This window comes from Poecilia formosa, unplaced genomic scaffold (assembly GCF_000485575.1).
Source record: "Poecilia formosa unplaced genomic scaffold, Poecilia_formosa-5.1.2 Scaffold32, whole genome shotgun sequence".
Lineage (NCBI taxonomy): Eukaryota > Metazoa > Chordata > Actinopteri > Cyprinodontiformes > Poeciliidae > Poecilia > Poecilia formosa.
Window position 1 is genome coordinate 2461207 of NW_006799971.1, and position 22598 is coordinate 2483804.

The 22598-nt window shown below is 38.8% G+C and overlaps 3 protein-coding genes and 1 long non-coding RNA gene across 7 annotated transcripts in view; 1 reads left to right on the forward strand and 3 right to left on the reverse strand.

Annotated features, from left to right (window-relative positions):
* Window positions 1-1118, reverse strand: part of eri2 (ERI1 exoribonuclease family member 2) — a 6787-nt gene extending 5669 nt beyond the window's left edge. Inside the window, exon 1 of the mRNA XM_007549687.2 lies at window positions 912-1118. Coding sequence (XP_007549749.1) covers window positions 912-934 — 23 coding nt within the window. The 5' untranslated portion in view covers window positions 935-1118. The remainder of the gene's footprint in view (window positions 1-911) is intronic.
* A 225-nt stretch (window positions 1119-1343) lies between these two features.
* Window positions 1344-11161, forward strand: rexo5 (RNA exonuclease 5). Of its 4 annotated transcripts, none has more exons than XM_016670310.1 (20): window positions 1344-1451; window positions 1543-1628; window positions 2589-2858; window positions 2938-3064; window positions 3150-3270; window positions 3799-3906; window positions 4218-4306; window positions 4570-4685; window positions 5169-5307; window positions 5752-5846; window positions 5915-6017; window positions 6104-6189; window positions 7335-7443; window positions 7601-7726; window positions 7809-7946; window positions 8073-8165; window positions 8258-8615; window positions 8702-8907; window positions 10761-10867; window positions 10966-11161. In XM_016670310.1, the coding sequence occupies exons 3-20, from the start codon at window positions 2605-2607 to the stop codon at window positions 11018-11020; spliced, it is 2430 nt and encodes an 809-aa protein (XP_016525796.1). In that variant the 5' UTR covers window positions 1344-1451; window positions 1543-1628; window positions 2589-2604; the 3' UTR covers window positions 11021-11161. The 4 variants fall into 4 exon arrangements, with proteins under 4 accessions (XP_016525796.1, XP_016525797.1, XP_007549751.1 ...); XM_016670311.1 differs by having other exon boundaries at window positions 1543-1618; XM_007549689.2 differs by lacking the exon at window positions 1543-1628 and having other exon boundaries at window positions 1345-1451.
* LOC107835948 (uncharacterized) lies at window positions 7827-10754 on the reverse strand. Its single transcript, XR_001661792.1, has 2 exons — window positions 9843-10754; window positions 7827-7970 (listed from the first exon to the last, which is right to left on the reverse strand). It is a non-coding gene; the product is annotated as an uncharacterized LOC107835948 (long non-coding RNA).
* A 1027-nt stretch (window positions 11162-12188) lies between the features above and the next one.
* Window positions 12189-22417, reverse strand: parn (poly(A)-specific ribonuclease (deadenylation nuclease)). Its single transcript, XM_007549693.2, has 26 exons — window positions 22307-22417; window positions 21979-22056; window positions 21817-21896; window positions 21625-21692; window positions 21068-21149; window positions 20860-20920; window positions 19866-20034; window positions 19544-19606; window positions 19423-19461; window positions 19298-19340; window positions 19131-19211; window positions 18717-18773; window positions 18073-18150; window positions 17938-17981; window positions 17117-17159; window positions 16954-17029; window positions 16753-16863; window positions 16323-16392; window positions 16175-16230; window positions 15727-15813; window positions 15565-15639; window positions 15310-15487; window positions 15056-15177; window positions 13870-13936; window positions 13637-13794; window positions 12189-12415 (listed from the first exon to the last, which is right to left on the reverse strand). The coding sequence occupies exons 1-26, from the start codon at window positions 22323-22325 to the stop codon at window positions 12369-12371; spliced, it is 2052 nt and encodes a 683-aa protein (XP_007549755.1). The 5' UTR covers window positions 22326-22417; the 3' UTR covers window positions 12189-12368.
* Between the last annotated feature and the right edge of the window lie 181 nt (window positions 22418-22598).

Sequence of the window (22598 nt, forward strand, 5' to 3'; positions counted from 1 at the left end):
ATTCCTAATTTTTTTAAACCAAAACAGAAAATGTAAGGACAAGACATATGTTACAAAAACGTACATGAAAAGAAAGATGATGTAAAATATAAAATTAAAACAACAACGCAAAAAGCTGACAACTGATTAGATATGCATGATATACCCAACAGCAATTAGAACTACTATATCATGAGAATGTGTGTACAACAAATTGCCTGTATTTAATTTAAAATTAATTTATGAAGTTATATTCTTAAGTTATATTCTTGCACGTATAAATTTACTTTGTACTTAAGTGAATTTTATGGGGGGGGGTTTAATGATCTGAACCTTGTGTGCCTTTTGACCTCGAAAAACAGGTTTTATTTTAAGGGACTTCCTGGTAAATTAATGGTTCAATAAATAAATGTAGATGACAAATTGCTTAATAATAATAACTGCTCATAATAATTCAAAATCTAATCCGCTGAAAACAAGACCACACACCAGTTTTTCTTATGGTATCTTCAGTCATACGTTTCTTCATTCACGTTGTATTCTTAACATGGCTGTATTACACTTCGTATGTCTTTAAATTCAGTTCTTGCTGAGGTTTCTGGCGTGCTCTGTAAGCAGTTTAATTGAACTCTATCCTAAACTTACAGTTTTGGAAAAAAAGAAGAATGATTTCTGTATTTTATGAACACGAATAAAACGGACGAAATTATACCCTCGTGTCACGCTGAGCAATTACAATGCTGATTCTGTCAAAAATAACAAAAACCCAATTGAAAACATACTATAAAATGAACAGTGCACTTTTTTTTGAGAAATAACATTTATCTTTAAGGCCCTTAAAAAGTAGGAAATCTAAATATTGGAACTATGCGGTGACGTTTCTTTGTCAAAATGTGTTAGCTTTAGGGGGCCTAATGAGCTAATTCACTTACTTTGCTAATTTTCTTGTAGCCATATCCGTCGTTTCATGCAAATCATCTCCCTATGTTATTATCGCAACGTAAATAGAAACTTCTTGCTGCATGACCTGAAAACTCGAAAATTGCCGCTGTTTTTTCAAACATTAATTAATAATGCTGAGCTCGATTAGTTTGTTCTGTAAGGCAGCGACATCGAACGCAGAGCTGCAGGGAAACAGCCAAAAGTCCGAAAACATGCATTTCCGGAATAGCGTTTTACGTCAAAAATAAAAGCACAACTTATCGTAATTATAAGATTTATGCAAACAAGAATGAAAACGTGGTAAATATTTCTTCATCTAGATACGATAAAAGAAAGAATAAAATTTATTAACCGTCTGAAAATGTTCAAATCATCCAGTAAATGTAAACTAAAAACCCAATGGTAGTTTATTCTGAAAGGCAGTTTTAAGAAGTTGTCACCAATTCCCCTCTCCTTTGAACAACATCCAGTAACGTGCTCTGAAAGTGTGTTTCTGTCCCTATGGAACTCATCTGGACCCGTAATATTTGGTAATTTACGCTCGGAATTACTTTTATGTGTGCTAAATCTCTTTAAATTTTAAGTTTCCCTTTAAGGTTTAACATGTTTCAATACTTTTAGGGTGTCGTGTTTGAGGTGAAATCGAAACACACGGACTGTTAAACCAATGAGCCTTTGAATTTTAACATTATTTTATGTAGGTAAAGGCTACGTGGAAAAAGTGCTATGATGGTTGCTATTGTTTAGCAGTGTGATGTTTGGCTCAGATCTTCATTATTCCCCTCTTTACTTTTAGCTCTGCAATGTCAGATTAAAACACTCATGAGTTATCAAAATTAGGCAAACAATAACAACGCGAATTTTCAAAAGTAGCGTGTTTTGAATGACTTTGTCAGTCTCTCATATCTTTATGGAGGAAATATGGCATCATTGCTTCAGTTTGTAAAGGTTTCAATCAGTTGAAGGTCTAAATTTTGCAGCACCCTGATTTGATTTTTTTCTTTCCAGTCATTGTGTTGTAGATCTGCTGCTGTATTTTCGAGTCATTGTCCTGCTAATGACCCAGTTTGGACCCAGTTTGATCTGTTGGATAGATGGCCGCTTAAACTGTCTAGAATATTTTGGTATACCTAAGAGTTCTTGATCAGCTCAGTGACTGACTGAGACCTGTAGGTCTCAATGACTGGCAAATCTTCCAGATAAGACATATTTGTTTGTAAATATCCAGTTGGACTCTCCTACTTTGGGGAGAATTTTCATATTATTAGGAAAAAGTTTAATTTCAGTACCATAGATAAATATTGCAATCTTTTTGTCGTTGCGATTAACCTACAGCTTAGTCAAACATGTAAAAACAACCTTAATTTGTTCAGTCAGTGCCATCAGAAGTATAACAGCCAATGTCAAATAAATAAACTGAAACTGATAAAAAATAAAAAATAAAAAAAAAACAGCCTACATTGGTCAGACATGTAAAAATAAAATGCAACAAATCTTCTTTCAAATAGTTCAGAAAGTGTAATTAATTCTGAACACTAAAGTGTGAAAAGTCACAAAAACTGTTCACAGTTCTGCTAACCTACACTAGAAATTTTGCAACCTCTTCCATACTCCCATTCAAACCATGTGAATTTCAAATGCTCTTTTACGCTTTTCCTTAACTGTAGAAACATCGGCCTGAGCATGGAGTGCTCCTCATCTTCAAACGTCCTGAGCGGCAAAAAGAAAAGACAAAATGAAGCCCCGTCTGCTCAGGAGGACGTCAAAAGAAGGAAGACTGAGGAGGAAGGCGACGAAGACCTCCGGCGACGGCCTTGCGGTTCAGCGAAGGTGTCGGTGCGCCTGGACCGCTTGCGGCAGCCGATCACCGTGGCTCAGCTGATGGAGCTGCTTCATTTTGCTGCTCTGGGGAAATCCAGGGGTATCAAACAACCGAGGTAGCTTTTCTCCTGTCGGCTACGTCTCTGACTCATTCACGATTGACTCATGCTGTTTCCGCATTCCTGTCCACAACAGTTGGTGTCGTCTCCACCATCAGAAGAAGGTCAGCCGTATAAATGTCGCGATCGTGGACGGTGTGACGCAGAGTCTCTTCTACAACCACTACCTTTCGATGGAGCACCTCCGGAGCAGCTATGCCACCGTGAGGAATTGGAGGGGAACGATAGCGGTTCTGATTATTATACTGTAGATGCCTTTCATAGTTTATTTTTATTTGTTTCTGACAGAGAATTTCCTTCACTTCATCATCTGATGATGTTGATGATGTGGCATCTGACATCTTCAGCCTTGAAGTTCCTAAGGTGGACTTTTTATGTCTTTCTGCAGCAGAGGAGGCGCTTCATGACGGTGAGGGGCGAAGCGTGAATGTTGTTGCTTTGGATACAACTAGCAAATAAGATGTACTGTAACAATTTGTAAAGTATCAATTACTGTTCTACGGAAGAGGATTAGGGATAATGGAAAAAAAAAAACCTCAGGATTACAGGCAGAATTCTAAGAAAAAAGTCAAAATTTTGAAATTAAAGTTAAAAATTAGAAATTGAAGTTAGAATTCTGTTGAAATTCTCACTTCAATTAAAGACACAATCCCGAGATTACAGTCAGAATTTTTAGATTAAAGTTAGAATCCTGAGGAAAATGGAAATTAATCAGAATTCTGATTGTTTTTCAGTGGCCCTTATCTACTTATGTACTGTTCACTTTTTCTTATTGATCACCATTTCAAACTTTTGTTCTGTGTAATTATCTTTGCGAAAACCCTTTGTATTTATTCACATCTATTTATTTGTGCTATGATGTTGTGTTTCGGGGGGGTTCAGTAGAAACAAAACCAAAAATTATCAGATGAACTTTGTGTGTTTTTTGCTTCTTCAGCTCTGAAGTATCACCCAGTTATCACTGCGTTTGGCACACAGAGGAGGGGACTGACTGCATATCTGCTTAGCCAACAACAGATGATAAAGAATCACTATCCAGTCAAGGGTAAAAATTTAGTTTGATTTTTAAATTTGTAAAATGTTATGATTTTTTTACATAATAAAACTTATTAAAGGAATAGATGGAGAATCAGTTTCATTCCAGCTGAATCTTTTATATATAATAAGCAAACCTCCACATTACCCCCCACTCGTTCGGGGGTTTTCAGTATTACAAACTTACTCTGTTTTTAAATTGTATTCACATGGTGAGTAAAATGCTAAGCTAGTTTTTGATTCATCCATCCCAGTGAAACAATGTGTTTTTAAAGTTTTGCTCTTGAACATAGATGTGTTCTGCACCTTCATTTGATGCAGGACTTCCAGGTTTTGAGGACTTTCTGTGCACAGGCAGCGATGTCCGTGTAACCGATGACAGCCCGCTGTATGGACTAGACTGTGAAATGGTGAGTCCGTCCGTCCGTCCATCCATCCATCCATCCATCCATCCATCCTCACAGTATGTGAGCTCAGACAGTGGTTTTATGATTTCTTTTTTTTTTTCTTTTTTTTTGTGGTTTTGGGAAGTGACGGTCTGACAGAACAACTTCTCCTGCTTCCCCGCTGTCCGACCGTTAGCATCGTGCTAAAACCGCAGCAGGGTTAAAAACTAGACTACTGTAGTGCTTCAGTCTTCATATTGTCCAGTCTGTTTCTCGTTGTGTTTCAGTGTCAGACAATGAAAGGAAACGAGTTGGCTCGTGTTTCTCTGGTGGACGGTGATGGGAACTGCTTACTGGATGAGCTGGTGAAACCTCAAAACCATGTCATCGATTACTTAACGAGGTATGCTAGCACACACAAACACACAGTCGTGTTTTCGTGTCTTGTGGGCACTTAATATTGACTTCCATTCATTTTCTACAGCCTAACCCTAATCATAACATACCTAATCCAAAAACAGCTTTTCCCCTCATGGGGACCAAGGAATGTCGCCACAAAAGCAGTGGTCCCCACAACCCTCCATTGTAGACAGAAATAGGTCCCCAGAAGGACATAAAAACCTGCTTCACACACACATACACATATAAAAATATACATTACCTCTATATATCTTTTAATAGGCCCTCACAATGTAGTATGTGTTGGAAAAAATGGCCTTACAGAGTTAGAAATGCTAAAACACACACATGCTCTAATCAAACTCTCAGCCTACTGTAAGGGTATGTACAGGTGCATGTTTTGTCATGGCTTATATTTTAATTTCCCTTTTGAATTAATAGTCGTTTTGAATGGAATCTGAAGGTAGACGGTTATTTGGTTTATCAGGTTCTCAGGCATCACTGCAGCCATGTTGAGACCGGTCACCACCACGCTGCGGGACGTTCAGGCTAAGATCAGGACACTGTTACCAGATGATGCCGTTCTGGTGGGCCACTCCCTCAACAATGACCTCAAAGCACTCAAAGTAAGTCACCAAGATTCTTACATGATGTTCAGTCTCAGAGCAAGTAAACGTTTCAGCACCAAATTCTGTTTGATTATAATCATCAACCAAAGTTAGTTTTTTTTCGGAAACTAGTTACTTTACAGTTTCCATCTTTTCTTAAGGCTGGTTTATTGTAAGTTTAAAGATTTATATACTTTCTTGGAAGGATTTGTACATTTGCTACTATTCAGAAGGGAGTTAAAGAGCGCAAACATTTTTACTCTACTGTTTCACTTAGTCTGCGAGTCGTTTTCTTGCTATACTCGGCAACATTTAAAAAAATAAAATAAAATCAATATCGGCAGGTCAGGCTCTTTAATCTGGTAATCAACCAGAAAAGTGCAATCAGTGCATTCCTACAAAAAAAAAGTGCACAAAAGTTGTGGTTTTAAAACCGTTGTGACTTCCCGTCCCCAACAACAGCTCATCCATCCTCACGTGATCGACACCGCCCTGCTGTACAGGAAAGAACACGGACAGAAGTTTAAGCTGAAGGTTCTGGCCCAGGCGGTGCTGAAGTGAGTTCCCGTTCAAGCGTCTCTGCGTGTCTGTCACACGGTTGGTTATTGTTCCGCCCGCATCTCAGGAGGCAGATCCAAACCGAGGACCAGAGGGGTCACAATCCCACCGAGGACGCCGTGGCAGCGCTGGATCTGGCCCAGTACTTCATCAGAACGGGGCCGCTCCAGGTGACGGGCCGCTTTTTGCAAACAGCGCAGACGCTCCAGGTCCTTTACAGATGTTAAAACCTGCGACCTCCTGTTCACTCTGGCAGGTTGTGGAGCTTCACCTGGAGGAGCTGTGGGGGTGGAGCTTAGAGGAGTCTCCCGACTGCACACCTGAACCCACGCCAAGTTACAGGTGAGCAGAAATCTTTACAGCTCTTTATGTCCTTGACATCTGTTCTGTTCTATTTGGTTTGATGTATATAGCTCTTTTTGTAAAGTCCCATCTCATGGGCCTTTACAAAAACAAAAGTACATCTATAATAACTCTGAAGAATTTGAATTAATATGAGGTACAATGAGTTTTAATTTCCCTTGTGGGGTCAATGAAGTATTTTTGAACTTTCAATCCAGTCATGCATACATTCCAGTAGATCCTAGGTGTCAAACACATGTAGCTAAGTTCAGATTATGACTGAAATTGGTCCAAAAAGATTCTTGTTTACAGAGTTTGTACAGGGGGTTGAAATCCTTGAATTTTAATCAGATGTTTGAGAAGTCTTTTTTTCTTTCTCAGAGAAAAGATTGGTTACAGAAAGTAAAGTGAGTTTTTTTTTTTAAATATGTTATAGCATTTGACTTGAGCAGGAAGATCATTTACCTCAACACAAGTCAATTTATTTAATGTGATGTATTTGTTATTCCTAAACCCTCAATGACTTATTGATCTAATTGAAATAAAGCTGGTCTGATATTTTATATGTTGAAACTTGTTGAAATTGGGGATTTTTTTTGTTAAATTACTGTTTTGTTCTCAGACCAGTCAGGTGTGTGGGAGAGAATTTTCAAAACATTAAATGTAGTTATATTTTAGTTTATTTTGTCCCTGCTGTAGAATGGAGAATACTATCACAATATATTATTAATGACAGTAATAAATGTCACATAATAGTGAATTGCGTGGCTTTGGAAAAGTTTGAAAACTTACCTTGAAAATGCTTCAATTTTACGGCAGGTAGAGCACATGAACCCTGTATCTATGGAAACCCAGCAGATTGTTTGTACTCTATTCTGTTTTATTCTGAAAATATATTTTGGCACAAAAGGTGAATTATTTTTTTCTTGTCAAGCCTTGCCTCCTTTAATTCCCCGTGAGCTTCACTGATGGAGGGGGAGGGGGGGGAAAGACATTCACACGATGCAACATTAAGCGTTTTCATCCTGATCCAAACAGGAGCTGTTCCTTTCTCTGCCTCAATAAATGAGAAAATCAGTGAAACTTTTCTTGCGTCATGTTTCTGCTTCAGTTCTTAACTCCCCCCTCCCCTCTCTCTCACGTAGGTTTGCAGACATTTTGCAGAGCCTCAGCCGCCCCGTAGCATTTCTGGGAAAGCGCGCCTTCGTTGACCTGGACCTGTCCCATCAGCGCTGGTACAGATCTGACAAAGAGGTGAACATTTTAAACAGTTACAGTTTTCTCCCCTCTGAATAACTAACAGCCTCTTTAGTTTATCTTTTATCAAGAAAAAAAAAAAACCCAGACATATTTAGTTGCTCTGACAACCTCTAGTACTGTAGCATCTCCCTGAATCCCATTCCTTCTGCAGATGCTGTCATCCTTCAGGAACCAGACGAGTCACTTGTTCCTGTCCGTCCTTCGCTTTTCGTCCCTCTCTGACCATATGAAAAGAAGCTACGCTCACCGTTATCACCAGCAGCAGCTGCATCACAATGTGAGCTCTTCGCCACGCTCTGTAGACATTGCGGTTGTGCAGGCGGTGTTGGAAGGTACCAAAGCGTGTGTTTTATCCGCAGGTTTCTGCAGTCTTCCGGGACATGTGCACCGTATTTTCCGGGCCGTTCCCAGTCCACTTTTCCAAAAGAGAAGTGAAGCGGCTGTTTAGTTGCTGCGGGCCGGTCCACAAAGTCCAGATGAGGAACACAGGAGTCAGGGTGGATTTCATGTTTATGATTGTTCTGTCATCATATAAAGAAAAAAAAAAAAGAATGAGTTTCACTGTCTCTGGATGAGGTTGGTCACTTCTTCTTCTTCTTCTTCTTCTTAAATTTAATTTCCAGATTCACGCCAAGGTGGAGTTTCAGATGCTGGAAGGAGCAATGCTCGCTTTAGAAGTTCTGAATGGGTTCAGCGTGTCGGGTCAGACCATCAAGGTAGAGCTTCTCCATTTGCTCTACTCTTCTTCCTCTAATGTTTATGTACTTAAACTTAATGTTTGTTTTTTATCTGTTTGTAAATGTTCCAGGTGCAGAGGCCTGTCAAAGAATCAATGCTGGACTTGGACCTGAATCTGGACGCTCTAATGAGCGACAGAGTCAACACCAATCAGCTTTATGTCAGCAGACTGAGTAAGGACGTGGCTGAGGGACTGAGCATTTCTGCTACAGTTAACGGCCGTCTGTTGGGTGGAAAACCATCAGGTTTCCATCCCGGCAGACAAACGAACGGATCATTACAGACGGCTAAAGTCAACGGTAAACATCTGCATCCCGGCACCATCGCACCGGACCTGAGCGAGGAGAGCCTCAGAGAGGCATTCAGTCCCTTTGGGTCAATAAAAAGTGTCACGCTGCCCGGTATGCATGCAAGGCATGCACGCATTGGTGGGTAAACGACGTGTAGTTCATTTTCTTTCATGTTCACGAGACGTTTTGCAGAAATGTACAGCCTGACCGTGTGTGTTTGACAGAGTTTGAGAGTTCTGATGGCAAACACGCGGCACTCAGCTCCTCAGATCATCTGCTGAAAACCGGGTATCTAACCTGGCCGTCTATGACTCCACCACACTTACATTCATGGGTTGGCATGGCGACATCAAGGAAGATGCAAGACGCAGAGGAGGATGCCGCGGACGAGCAGAGGCCTGACTCATTTACCTACGGTGGGATTCAGAGGGTAAATACTCTTTGTTTACTTCAGAAGTCAGAACCAGAAACTGAGAATTCCGACTTAAGAATTTTTCTGTTTTAATTCCAGAAACTGATATGAGGCTAAATGCTGTGATATTATTGTTTAATTTCTAAAGTTGTATCAGTATGTTTAAAGCTGGTGTGTGAGTTTTAGAAAAACTATGTTTTCCAAGTATTTAACGTCTTTATGTCCTGACAGTATGAGACAGATAATCCACCAATCAGAGCAACGAGGCAGGTCCTGTCAATCATGCTCATGTATGCGCTGCTCAATATACTAATTGCGGAGAAACAAATTATCTAGGAAAACTGTTTATCCCGCCATCATTGGTGGCCATGCTTACTATCTAGGGCGATTGACAGCATTAAGACCCTCCTTCTGGCTCTGATTGGTTGTTCCTTACTGAGCTGTATATTTCTGTAGTTACCTTGATTTTTTTCAGATTATCCCATCTACTACTTCCATTATTTAATGACATATGTAACAAATGTAAAAAGAATAATTTTTTTATTAGAAAAGTTACTTACCACCACCTTAATGAAGATAAGTTGTATAGTAGTACTGACAGGACTTGTTCATGACGTCCTCCTTTATTTATGTTCACCCGTTAATAACTGTCTTAAATTGATCCATTATTAGTTATAGCAATAAACTTTATTTGAGAAATAGAAATAAAAATGCTGTAGGCGAGCCTAAGTCAAGTGCAATATGACAATATAATAAACGACAACTTAGGTAAAGTTAGCCTTCCTGTGTTTACCCAACCGCGTCATCAACCTGCATTGCGCAGGTGATAAAAAGGCAACCTCCATGGCTGAAAATTCAAACTAAACGTATAAAATTGTTTAAGTAATTAATAATTTTTTAAAATGTATTTTTAAAAGTCCTCATGCCCATGTTGGAAGCGCTGCTGTTCATACCTCGCTGCCAGCGATGGGCGCCAGAAGTGATGGAGTCCCCGTCGGATGAATCAGCTGATAGTTTCGTCCAGGAACTCGTCCTTCTTTCTCATCCTCCGTGCTGTGTCCTCTGCGTAACTGACTAAGGCTCCTAATTGAAGCGCAGTTTCTGACTTATGAATATAGTGTCTTGTTCTTCATAAAGAAAACAAAACTAACCTAAGCCACTGGCAGGCTGCTGAGTGGCACTTCGTGGACCCAATGAACGAACACCTGCTGTTCTTTTGATCTTTTATTGATCTTGCGCTCTCCAACAAGATGCGAAATTGTATATTGCACACTTACAGTGTTAACTTAGTCCAACTAAAAGCTTCAAGTAATTGCCGCAATTATTCAACAACAAACAGCAACGACGATGGTCAAAACCTGCGCGTTTCCGGCGGCGCAATCAGCACACCTGCTGAGAAGTTACCTCTGACTCCTTTTAATCACATTTTAATCACATGATGCCACCTACTGTGACTTTCAGGTATTACACCAAACAAAAACACTTAAACCCCACAAAATATCTTCTAAGAAGATTTTAAGTTTTGTGTTGGTGTGAAACCTCCTCTTCCAACTTTTATCAACCTTTATTTATAAACGTATAAGTTTGAACCAACTAAAAATGCAAACCTTAGTCAAACCACTCTTCAATCGATCAGCACCAGTGAATAACAATGTGCTGCTAACAGGTGAGTACGGATCATTAACATTAAATGGGTGTGACAGTTTAGTTAAGGTGAAAACTAGATCCAACCTGAAGGTCAGGCAACCAGTTTGAACTGTAAATGATTTGGGATTCTTTCTAATTTAATATGAAATGCACATCAAAAGTAGCATTTTTATTGGATTTATTATGTTGAGCACATCATTAAGGCTCCACTTTGTCTCATGTAGAATCAGGAAGCGAGCCTCCTGAATAAGCTGGACCGCCGACTGAGTAGAGTCTTCAACTCGCTCCCAGACGGCACCTTGTCTGTGGTGCTGCTGCTCAGACACAACAGGTAAAACAAAAAAATGTTTTTAAAATGTATACTGTACAGATTGCACACATTTTCCCCTCGTTTAATATTTCCGAGAGTCTCTTTTGTTCTTTTTGCAGTAGAGGTTTTGATCATCCTGGTTTATGTTTTTTGGAAGTCAAAGACGGATTTTAAAGGGAGCAAAGAGCACGTCAAGGAAACACCCTGAAAACTCCTGAACAGCTTTGGAGCGAAATTGGCAGACTTCGGAAGAATCTCAGCAAAAGAAGCAGATCTTTGTCAGACCAGACCATTAAACATCATGGAGACAGAACACATTTTTTTTTTTTTTAAAAAACTTTTCATGCGCTGAAGAGGCTGTAAAAAGTCTTAATGGCATCATATCTTTAAAACAAATTTAATACAGAAGGCCTGTCAAAGGCTGTTTTAAAACAATAGTAATTAATACATCAGCTATGTTTTAAATAGCTTAATTAAAAAAAAAATCATGATTTTTTTTATTTAATGGACATTAAAAAGGTTTAGGCAATTTTTATTGTGAAATAAAAAACTGAAGAGATTGTATTTGTAAAAAAAAAGACATTGTTTTAAACCTTAAAAGAAAAAAAAATTGTTCCAAGGTAGAAAAAAAATGCTAACAGAAACAATTACTAAGAAACATTCTTTAATTTTTCCTCTTTTTTCTTTTAAAAGGAAATTTAAGGATTTTTAAACTCATACAAAAATGTTTTAAATTGTACATCTTTTTGTGCTGACAGCATACTTTGACATCGTTGCAGGTTGACAGTTACAAAACATTGAACACAAATGAAAAAAAAAAAAGTTATGTACAAAAAAAAATAAAGAGCACCTTTCATGAAGGGTGAAAATGCCACCAACAATAAATATCAATCTCAATTATAAGCTCACATTTGTCTGATAAAACTAAGGAAGAAGACAATTTTCTTAAAATGAGGAGGGAAAAAAACAAAAAGTCAGACTGTGTTAAAACTCTAAATAATCCTGATGGGATTTATTAAATGGCATTTCTATCTCTTAGGAAAACAACTTGCAGGAATACAAACACTGGGAAAATGGGACACTCTCACACAAGCACAAAAAATTCACTCGCAAAAAAAGAAAAAAATATAAGACTGATTAGAGACATCTCTCAATAAAATTTATGAATGCATTCAAAGTGCCAAATGGCTGTGGAGGCAGATTGCAGTCTGAACACATCAGTGAATAAGTGAAACTCTCTGCACTTTATACATGTTTGAGATATACATAGTCATTTCTGAGGAGGTGCCTGCTCCTCTGGTACAAGATCAGAATATGGCAGCTGCTGTTATGGCTTATTATATTTTTTTTGTTTTTTTGCTTTCAAAACTTGTGTTAAATGTCTCAGCTGGTAGCTTTGGACACTTTATCCGTAAGTGCTGAATGAGAGCATGAAGGTAGGGCATGCAGCACTCTGTGCTTTATGACCCTGGAGTAGCGTGCACCAAGTGTTGAGGAGGAGAGGCCGGCCCAGAAGCCTGCTCTACCAGACTTCTGGGACTTCGAACAGGGAGGTTGTAGAATCTGACGCTGGAACCAAAGATGGAGACAGTCTCAAGTTAGAAAAAAAGAAAAGAAAAATTTCATTGAAAAATCTGAACCTTTTTAATTCCCACAATTTGAGTGTCAAATTTTATGCATCATGTTTTCCAGCCAAATACTATAATTTTATAGCACAATCAAGTAATAAAAATCCTATATATCATATACGACTTAAGAAATTTGACTTTGTAATTTAACACCTTGAAATTGGGTCTCTCTTTAAAAACCCCTGTTCTTTCTGAAACCCTGCCTTCAGGAAGTCAAAACATGGCTCCTCCATCAACCCTTTAACAACGTTTTTACCAGCGTTGCACTGAGAAGTAGCTCCTCTGATGAGCTCAGCAGATTGGCAGGTTCCACCAGCTGTTTGCTAATTGCTGCTGGCTAGTCTTGAAGGAGCTGAGTGAATGAGTCAATGGGCTGCTCTATGAGGCAGAATCTCATAGGCGGAGCTAGATCCACCCATGCGTTTAGCACAGCTGAATGGTTGCCACAGAAGACTAAGTGATTTCTCAAACATGCATGAGAGAATCAAAGCCACACTCCAGGTATGTTTTTGATGAGGGAATAACATGCTGTAAAGCTAAAAAAAAGTTGACTTTAATTAATACTGCCTCTTTAAAAATCATTTTTGTGATTGATACCTTAATTTCACAGAATTCCAAGACATCAATCTCAGCGTTTTGTTTTGCATCTAAACCAAAGTCAATTCAAGAACCACAGCAGTAAAAGATGCTTTCCGGACTGGAGCCTTAGGGTAGAATAATGGTTTCCTGGGGAGTTGCACGCTGAACGGAGGCGTATTTCAGTTCAGTCTCATCTTATTCAACATTCTGAATATTCAGGCTTCTCTTTTCTTTAACTTTTAAATAAGAGCTTCATTTTATTTGTTTTTGCAAAGCAGCAAGTGGTATTTTAAATATAATTTATACATTATTCCAAAATGTTTATATTTTAGTTTGTAGCGCGCTATAAATGTTTTATTGGAAGAAAAGTTATTTACAGTAAGTGAAAAATGAGCCTATAGATTCTTTTAAAAGAAAAGCTAATTGCTTCCGGTCGTTGACGAATCGACCCAACAACCAGTCTGCAAGGAGGAAAGCCCTGGTCATCAGATCCCATACCCCTTACACTTCAACTCAGAACATGTACCATGAACAAAACCACCAACCCCGCCTCTTCAGGTAACCACAGCAGTGAATAACTCACCGTCAGATTTCTTCTTCTTGCTTTTTTGACCTTTCCTTCCTGAAACTTTTGGGGTTTGGTGCCACGTAGCCGTCCCATCAGCATAGCTGCCCGAGTCGGCACCTTCTGGACTTTTAGCATCTGGGACTGGACTTGGTTCGGCCAAATATGAAGAATTTCTGCAGGAGAAAACGAAACATAAAGCAACAGCACAGAGAACCTGGACAGCACAGAGAAGTTGTCCCTCCACCTACGTCATCTTCAGCCAGCCTTCTGATGTCTTGCTCTCCACAGCTTCAACGCTCGCCTGCCCGCCAACATCTGGAGGGAGAGACGGTGCAGACGAGTTTAGATCAGGAATCGATACACTGCACTCGTTACTGGTGTAAAATCCGGCATTAAGTGAGCTAAGAAAACCTTTAAGGAAAGGAGAGCCAGGCTTGACTTGCTACATTTCCCTAGTCAGAACACTGAAAAAACCCACAAAATCTCACCAAGCATTATTGTTTAGCGTCTTGTGCAAATATCTTAGTACACTTTAATTAAGACAAAACTAATTTACAAGGAACTTTAAAAGTGCTAATTCCACTAACAGATTATTTCACCTAAAACACATTTTTTTCCATATTATAAGTGAAATAATCTGCAAGTGAAACAAGTATTTTTTTCATTAATATTAAGGAATTACCGAGTTAAAATAATCTCACTTTTGTTGAAAAGTTACTTGTAAGTTAGTTTAGTCTTATTTTAAGTGTACCAAAATATTTGCACAAGGAATTAGACAAAAATACTTGGTGAGATTTTGTTTTAACAGCAGAAATTTTTTTATCCTTGAATAAACTGTCCTACTTAATCCAAATATTATTTATATATATATATATAAATCTCAACATCTGATATGCTCTGTCAAAATTAGCCTATTTGTTTTTTAGGGCCAATACTAGCAAATTAATTTTAGTTAGCCAATTACATAGATTTTACATGTAAAAAAAAAAAAAATAAAGTTGTGATAAAATTATTTTTTAAAAATCACACAAAGGTTCCAGCTGGAACCTTTATACTCTTCTGGTACGCCCATAAATCTGACGCACAAGTGATATCCACTAACAAAAAACGATCAGAAAACAATCAGGTTGGACACTGAAAAAAATACTTTTGTGTTCAAGTTGTGTTAAAGGACGTGGCCTATTAGCAAAGCTATTCAACCCTAAAATAACATCCCAACGCTAAACAGTTTGCAGTTAGCACAAGACGTCTCCAATCCTAATGTCAGCATCCAGTCCACATTTCCAAGGAAGAACTTTTTTCAAAGTACCTACCTAACTTGGTAGAATATCATCTATATGATGGTTGAATAACAGATTATTCAACCATCCTGTCCCCCTAAGAACAACCCCATCTGTCCTGCCCATATAAATACATGCATATTCTCTCACACACCATCATATCTGATCTTTTTGCTGCCAGTGCCGTCTGGGAATGAGTAGTGGTTCCAGCCATCCCCACATGCGCCGTCGTCGCCTCCCTGCTCCCCCTGAGTGGGACTGATGCTGCGTTTCCTCCTGGAACAAAATCAGAAAATCTCAAACTAAAAACGTGTGTGCACCACAAGCTACAATCCAGGAAGGGAAAAAAAAAAACAAACAAAAAAAACACTGAATGATGTGTGTGGAGAAAGCCGCTTGCAGCCCCACCTGGAGAACCCAAACCCAGCAGACGTAGTGGAGGACGGGTAGTGGGGCTTCACCCAGCTGTCATCCCCCCAGGTTTTAGCTGGCTGGCCGAGCTTCTCCTTCTCCTGCTGTTTCCCCTGGATGTAGTCTGCGTACGTCTGGATCTTGTAGCTCTCTGCGTAGCGGCTGGTGTTCATAGCTGGTGGAACAGAGCTCCTGTTAACACCCAACGGCAGTCCATCTCTCCGGCCCCCGGCCAGACTGCGCAAGACTTACCGATCTGCACCTGGTCCGTCTGACTTAGAGAGACAAAGGCTGAGGTGTCGTCTATCCACGACACCTGGATGTTACCTGGGTGCGTACGACAAACAAAAAAAGCAGCATCAACAGAGTAGTATCGGATTAAAAGCAGAATACATCCATTTTCTGATGCCTTACCAAAGGCACTGAAGAGCTGGTAGAGGTCACTCGTCTTCCACTCCTTGGGGAAGGTCACGTACAGGACATGGTCTCTCTTCGGCTGCACTGTTGAAGGAAAATTAAAAAAAAGGAGTTAAGGATTTGAGAACGGTTCATTTAGAAAATCTAATTTTTAAAAATACCTTACATCGCTAAAGCAACTTTCACACTGACACCAATGCTATTTAAAGGCCAAAATCTAAAAACCCTAAAGTGGGGGGGGGACTGCAATCATTTGGCAATCACCAAATGATTGGTGATTGCCCAATGTCTTGCAGTTTTTTTCCCAGTGATTGGACATCAACTCCACTCTAGTTTTTCCCTCCTACACCCACCTCCTCAAAAACATCCTACCAAATACTTACAGCTGTATCCACAATAGAAAAAGAATAAAGAAATTAAAGTTGTGTTTCGATAGTTTACTTACAATCTGGTCCGGTGATGTTGAGGTAGGGTATGTCGATAATCCGCATCAGAAAGAGCCTAAGTAAGCAAAAAAAAAAAAAAAATAAAGTTGTAAAACAAGAAAACGTGATCTTGTGCATTTAATAAAAAAAGCAAACAAAAGCGCTTACTTGTTGAAGAAAGGTTCAACTAGTTTCGATCGGGGGGAGATGTAAGATATCGGCGGCATCAGGAAAGAACCTGCAACAGAAAGTAGAGAAAATTTAAGTGCGTTTAAAATGCAAATACAAATAGTTCAGTTTACAGACCATCTAGTATCAATAGGCTTGTCATCATTTGACAATAAATTGTTCCTGAAATTATTGCGATAAAACGATACTATTGCTGTTTCCAGACATTTTCAAGTAATGTAAAGGTATTGCCATAATAAAGCAAATTTACCATCTGAAAGGCTAATAAACTTTCATTTTGTGCACAACACTTCACACTGGAACTAGAAGGCATTTTAAATATCTATAATAAAACCAACCAAAACCAATAACTAAAATGGAAATAAAACCCACAAGCAACCAAAAGTAGAACTGAAATTGGTTGTTTTACCCAGGTGGTTGGCCATGGAGATGAAACACAGGCCGGTGATGTAAGCGTCGTATCCGGCCTCGTGGAGCTGCTCCTGGGCCGTGTCGTAGCTAGGGAACCCCTCGGCGGTTTCTATCGACGACGGAGGAGGAGAAACATCCAGCGGTTGACTTTTGGGGTCATGACTAGGCATTTCAGACACTTCCCAGTGGACTGACTCACCAACTTGCGGTGGCTTGAACGGAGTTTCTTTCACTTGTTTTTCGAGCTCTGCCAGAGACGTGTTGTTGATCAGCTCCTGTTGGACAGACGAAAGATCTTTGCTCAGAAAACAGATTCATCACGGCTGACAGAATCAGAATAGAGAGGTGAGGTTGGATTTTACCTTAAATGGCTGAGTGGAGGCCATCAGCTTTGTGTCTAGAAGTCTACAAGTGGATAAAAAGCAATTGATAAATCATCCAAAACATACAAAGAAAAAAAAACAAAAAACAATCAAAACACCAGGGCTGGATGATATGGCTGGAAAAAATTTACCACGAAATAAGTATTTCATATTGGTTGATAGATAATCATCAATTAGTTTTTTGTTTTAAATAGAGGTGGGCGATAACAGTCGGCACCATAAATTATGACATCATTCTTATCAGTCCAATATCATGAAGAATAATAGCACCATAACATGTTTGGTGGCGTTTAGTTGTTTATGGGTTTTTTTTGTTTGTTTTTTTTAATAAAATCAAGCACTCGAGTTCAGGTTACATCAGTATAATTGGAGAAAACTTTATTAATTTTTTTTAAAGAATAAAAAGTTATTGTGCATGTCTAGTTTTAAAAATCTGAAATCCTGCCAAGCCGGAGGTGTTTTACTCAGTTTTCTCTCCAAAACATTTTTTATTTTTATCCAGTTAACTGAAACTGCTGCTGCACAACAGGTTGTTTTTAGGTAACCACAAGTTACTAAAGTTGCTGCCAGGTAACCAAAGAGTGAGTGAGTTAGTCGATCCCTTGTTCAGCTCGCCGTGAAAGGTTTGGGTTGCTTACATCTCCCAGAATGCTGTGCAGTTCTGGATTGGAGTTCAGTGAATCTATCGAGACTGATCACGCTTCTATCATGATATTTATCGTTACTGATTTATCATCCAGCCCTAGTAAAAACTAAGTAGTTTAAGACAGAAGTGCATATTTTCTTAAAAGAAACATTACCTTGGGAAAACACACATTGCAACTTCTTTAAAGTCTTGAAGGTCCTTAAGAAAAGAGTAGGGACATAACCAGACAGGTTAGAAGTTAAAACAATTCATACAACACAACAGGAATGGAAGAAGGATCGATTTTTACCTCTGGCAGCGGACAGTAGAACTGGTGGATGGTGTGCATCACATCCAGAAGCATATTGTGGCCAACCACCAGTTTACCCTGCGAGTCAGAACCGCAAACCATATTATTAACCCAAACATTACAGAAAAACTCTGCATTCTTCCTTTTAAAACTAAGGGTAGGCGATATGGACTTAAAGCTTTATCACGATGTTTTGTACTACTATTGTGATAACAAAAGTAACGATAACTATTTATGTTACTTTTAGGTAACTTTACATATGGCTGAGACTGTATGACAAGTTATAATACACTTCTTTATAACACCAGTCACATAAAACATGATTTCTGTCACTAAACTACACACACCAACTGCATTTAATCCTATTTTCACATTTATTGAGGTTTACTGATACTAAAACAGTGACGAAAATAGGAAAAAAAAACAAACAATGCAGACAGTTTTGGGAGAGCGGGGGTTCAAAACTTTAACTGAAATATGTCATAGCAATGATTTCTTCTTATAAAGAAATTTCATTCTTTATAAGAATGAAATTTCTTATAAAGATAAGAAATTTTAGACAATTAATTATAAACAATATGATCAACTTAAAACTGCCAATAAGCACAAGGTTTGTATGTGATGAAGTGAAAGGAGTGACTCACAGATTTAGAAATGGCATTGATAACCCTGGAGAAGCCAACAGCGTTATTGAGCTCCTCCTGGTGGGGAAAGAGGAGAAATGCAGGACAGAGACCTGTGAGAAAAGCAACTTGTTCCTCGTAGCATTTATATTAATGAGACGGCATCAAGGTTTCCACACCAATACAGAAAACTAAGCATCTCATGTTAGGGGTGGGCGATATGGGCAACTTAAAGGTTTATCACAATATAATTTTCACATTTATTAATGTCCTCATTTGAACAGTAAGAAAAAAAAAACCCATTAAAACTACTACAGAAAAAAATACACTTTTTAAAAAAAAACAAACACTTAATTGGAATTTATTATGACAATATTTATTCTAAGAAAAAATGATGCATAATAAACGATACAATAACCATAATAATAAACTCACCTGCTCCTTCTCCAGTTTCTGTTGCTCCCTCCTCTTCCTCTCCTCCTCGTCAACTTTACTGATCTGAATGAAGCGCTCCTTCTGCAGACACGACCAGCCGAGTCAGCAACTTGCATCCACAAGGCATAAAAATGGAAGAAAAAAAAAAAAATCTGATGTATGCGTACCTTTTCTGTTTCCAATGTTTCTACATGAAGGCCTTTGGGAAACCTGTGATGTCAAGACAAGATAAATGTCAATTTTCTATGAAGAGGCAATAAAGAAATGTTAAAGCGTGTTCAGTGGCGCTCACTTCCAGCTCAGTGTCTGGTATATCAGCTTTCTCTGGAATCTGAGAAGGAAAATATATACATTAATATAATTTTTTTTAAAAAAGGATAGGAATGACTTTTAGAGAAAAGAGGAAACATTACCCTGTACATGGGTCCAAGTTCAGAGTTTTCTCGTTTCCGTTGAAAAGCCTCTCGACCTTCTCTCTGAATTAAAAATGCACAGAAAGATTTTAGATAACATCTTCCCAAAGTTCAAAAGGTCATAGGAGGATCCCCAACTTATACTGCGTTTTGTGAGTTATTGTCAAAAGTAGGGCTGGATGATACGGCTGAAAAACTTACCATATAAGCACTGATTAGATTTTAGTTTTAAATATCAAAGACTGCCAAACTGGTGCAGTGACTTTTCATGTTTCATCCAGATTTCACCCATACATCAACAAGGCAGAGCAGCTCCACTTACACCACTTTGTTGATGAAGTCTTTCTGTTCGTCGGGTACGTGTGCAGGGACTTTGGAGGATGACGGGGAGATAAAGGAAGGCGTCCCGAGACCGTTGGCGTGCTGGTTTCTCCGTTCCTCCGTCTGCTCTCTCAGCTGAGCTTCCTCGTCTTGATTTAGGTACGGGATTCCTGAGAACGCAGAGAAAACCCGTTTAATACCGCACAGGAAACTTCCGATTTGCGGCTACCATAACCATCGGCAGCCAAACTCTCCTGAAAGGGGATTCTGTGGCATCAAAGTTCCCTCTGTATTGAGGGAACTTGTTGGATAATCGTTTGCTTTAATCCAAATAAGAGGAGGAAAGAACGTTTTGCAGACGCTTTAGTCGAATTATGTTTTGTGCTCAGAGTCGAAGCAGTGTTTAGTAAGAAACTGTCGTGTGTTTGAACGGTGAGACGATTCGCATACACAGGAGAAATGGAAAACTCCACGCACCAAAGCCAAAGGACACAAGGTCAGAGTTCAAAACCCAATTTTTGTTGCAAGTCAACCATGCCAAGAACTCCACCACTGTACAACACCCATTTTTAATCAATAATCTACCACAAATGGTCTTAATTCAAATAAAAAGGTGTTATATACTATATCAAAGACAACAAAAAAAGCAGCATAAGAAGTTGTTTTTTTTAATTTGAGTTCAGTGAAAAACATTACAGGCTTCTTAAAATATAAAAACAGCTAAGAAGCTAGCATCAGAGTGACATGTTTACAGTAGACGTCTGCCTTGTACTGAATTGAGACTTTCATTCATCCCCCATCTCAAAAATTTGAAATATATAAATATATGAAGCTTCTTTAAAAAGTCTAAACAGCAGTAGCTTAATTTTGGAAAAACCTTTGAACTTTTCTGATTAGCAAGTTGTTGGGTTTTTCCTAAGTTTTAAAAGGTCAAACATTTATAGTCAATAGAAAATATAATTTTGTTCATAAAGAAAACAAAGTGCTGTTTTTACCATGACCAAACACCTTGTTGAAGTCAAATCCCTGGCTCGCCAGGAAGTCAATGCTGGAACTCTGAAATAGCAAAAGAAAGCACCACATATGAATTTTTCATTTCAAAAAAAAAAAAAAAAAGAGAGAAAACATCTGTGACGAACAGAAAAGCCATTTACAGACATCGAAGCTACAAGAGCCCCAACAACAACAAAAAGTCGCGCTTACTTGACAGATGAACTTTATGTCAGGAGACGTCCGACTGAATGGTTTCGGGAAAACATAAAAGTTAAAAGGCTTCGTAATGTACCTGCAGAAAGAGCAGAATAATAAAAAAAAAAGTTTATATAGAATAAGGAGGTGTGTGGGCATGGCTACACAAAAAATTGACAGCCTCAATAAAAACGACAGCAAACGGTAGATAAAAACACCAAAAAGTCACAATTCCGTACTTATGCGGACTCAAACATCCAAGGATATCAGTCCCTTTATAACTTTATAAGACATTAAATATTATACTGATGGACAGATGGGTCAGTAAACAGATATAAAGCTTCATGAATGGATATGCAGAGTGGCAGATATTAGAGATGGATAAACTTTCATATCGACTTTTTTTTCTGCTGCACTATGCTTGACACAGTCAAACACATTTCATATACTATACTTATATGCTAAAACAAAAGGAAAACACTGCATTTGTTTAGCAGACTACCAACATAATCTGTCCCAGATGTTGTCTGTGTGATCTTTAAGTGTGTATTTATGCAGAAGAAGACACTCACTTTGACTTGGCAGAGTCGTATCTGAATGTACACAAGCCAAACTGGAACATGAGAAAGTCCATGGAATGCTGGTGGGTAAAAACAAAACGTTGCACAAAAATTTTATTAATAATTTAAAAAAAAAAAAAACCCTCAATGTCAACCAGACATGTTTACAGCACAGTTCTCTTCAGAAACAGGGTTTTAAATGACCTTTTTCAGCTTCGTGTATCTCTCTTCAGGTGTATCCAGCCCGTTGGTCAATGCACTGACATTAGGACCGTCGCTTATACCTGAAAGAAAAACCGTAATTTCACACATATCGTGGTGGCTTCTTGTAATTACGTTTTAGCCAGAAAATGCGGAGACAGTAACCTGAAAATTCTCCATCGATGGCAAGAAAGTCAGCCTCCTCTATGGCGCTGTACACTGTGCTTAAACAGTCTTTAAAATCTGGGGAAACATAAAGTGGGTTAACGTTTAAAAGGCAGAGGTCTATGGGAGTTAGCAGGGAGCTGAGCACATTTAGGCAGTGATGCTACCTAGCAAGCTAGCTACAAGCTGAAACACATATACTGCGATTTCGGTTTTTATCTATGGCATACACATACTCTGCAAAGAAGCAGAGTATGTTATGTGCTATGGGTTTCATGGTAAGCAACAAAAGGATAGAACTAAAACCAAAGGCGGGCTGTCTGCTTACTTTGTCGTGTAACCTCCATCCCTGCAGAACGACGGAACCGGGGCTGACGGCTAACCTCAGCTAGGCTTTGTCAAGTGGCTTTTAACTGTTCGACAAACACTTCCGGTTTGTCACCACGTTCCTCACAGCATGGGACGAGCCTCGTGAGGCTCTTTGGGTCCGATATAATTTCTGTTAATAATTTTAGTTAAAAAATAAAATAAAACAAATAAAAAAGCTGAATAATACTTTATTCATATTGTCTGTCAAAAGTTGCATTATATAAGGGACCACACACAGATTATTCGGAAAT

Coding starts and splice junctions, on each gene's coding strand:
- rexo5 (XM_016670310.1), top strand. CDS start 2,605: ATGGAGTGCTCCTCATCTTCAAACGTCCTGAGCGGCAAAAAGAAAAGA. Junction 5,308..5,751: donor ATGACCTCAAAGCACTCAAA/GTAAGTCACCAA, acceptor CCCCAACAACAG/CTCATCCATCCTCACGTGAT. Junction 10,868..10,965: donor CTGCTGCTCAGACACAACAG/GTAAAACAAAAA, acceptor TTCTTTTTGCAG/TAGAGGTTTTGATCATCCTG.
- parn (XM_007549693.2), bottom strand. Junction 19,212..19,297: donor AAACATTGGAAACAGAAAAG/GTACGCATACAT, acceptor TCGTGTCTGCAG/AAGGAGCGCTTCATTCAGAT. Junction 16,393..16,752: donor CTCCATGGCCAACCACCTGG/GTAAAACAACCA, acceptor TTTCTGTTGCAG/GTTCTTTCCTGATGCCGCCG.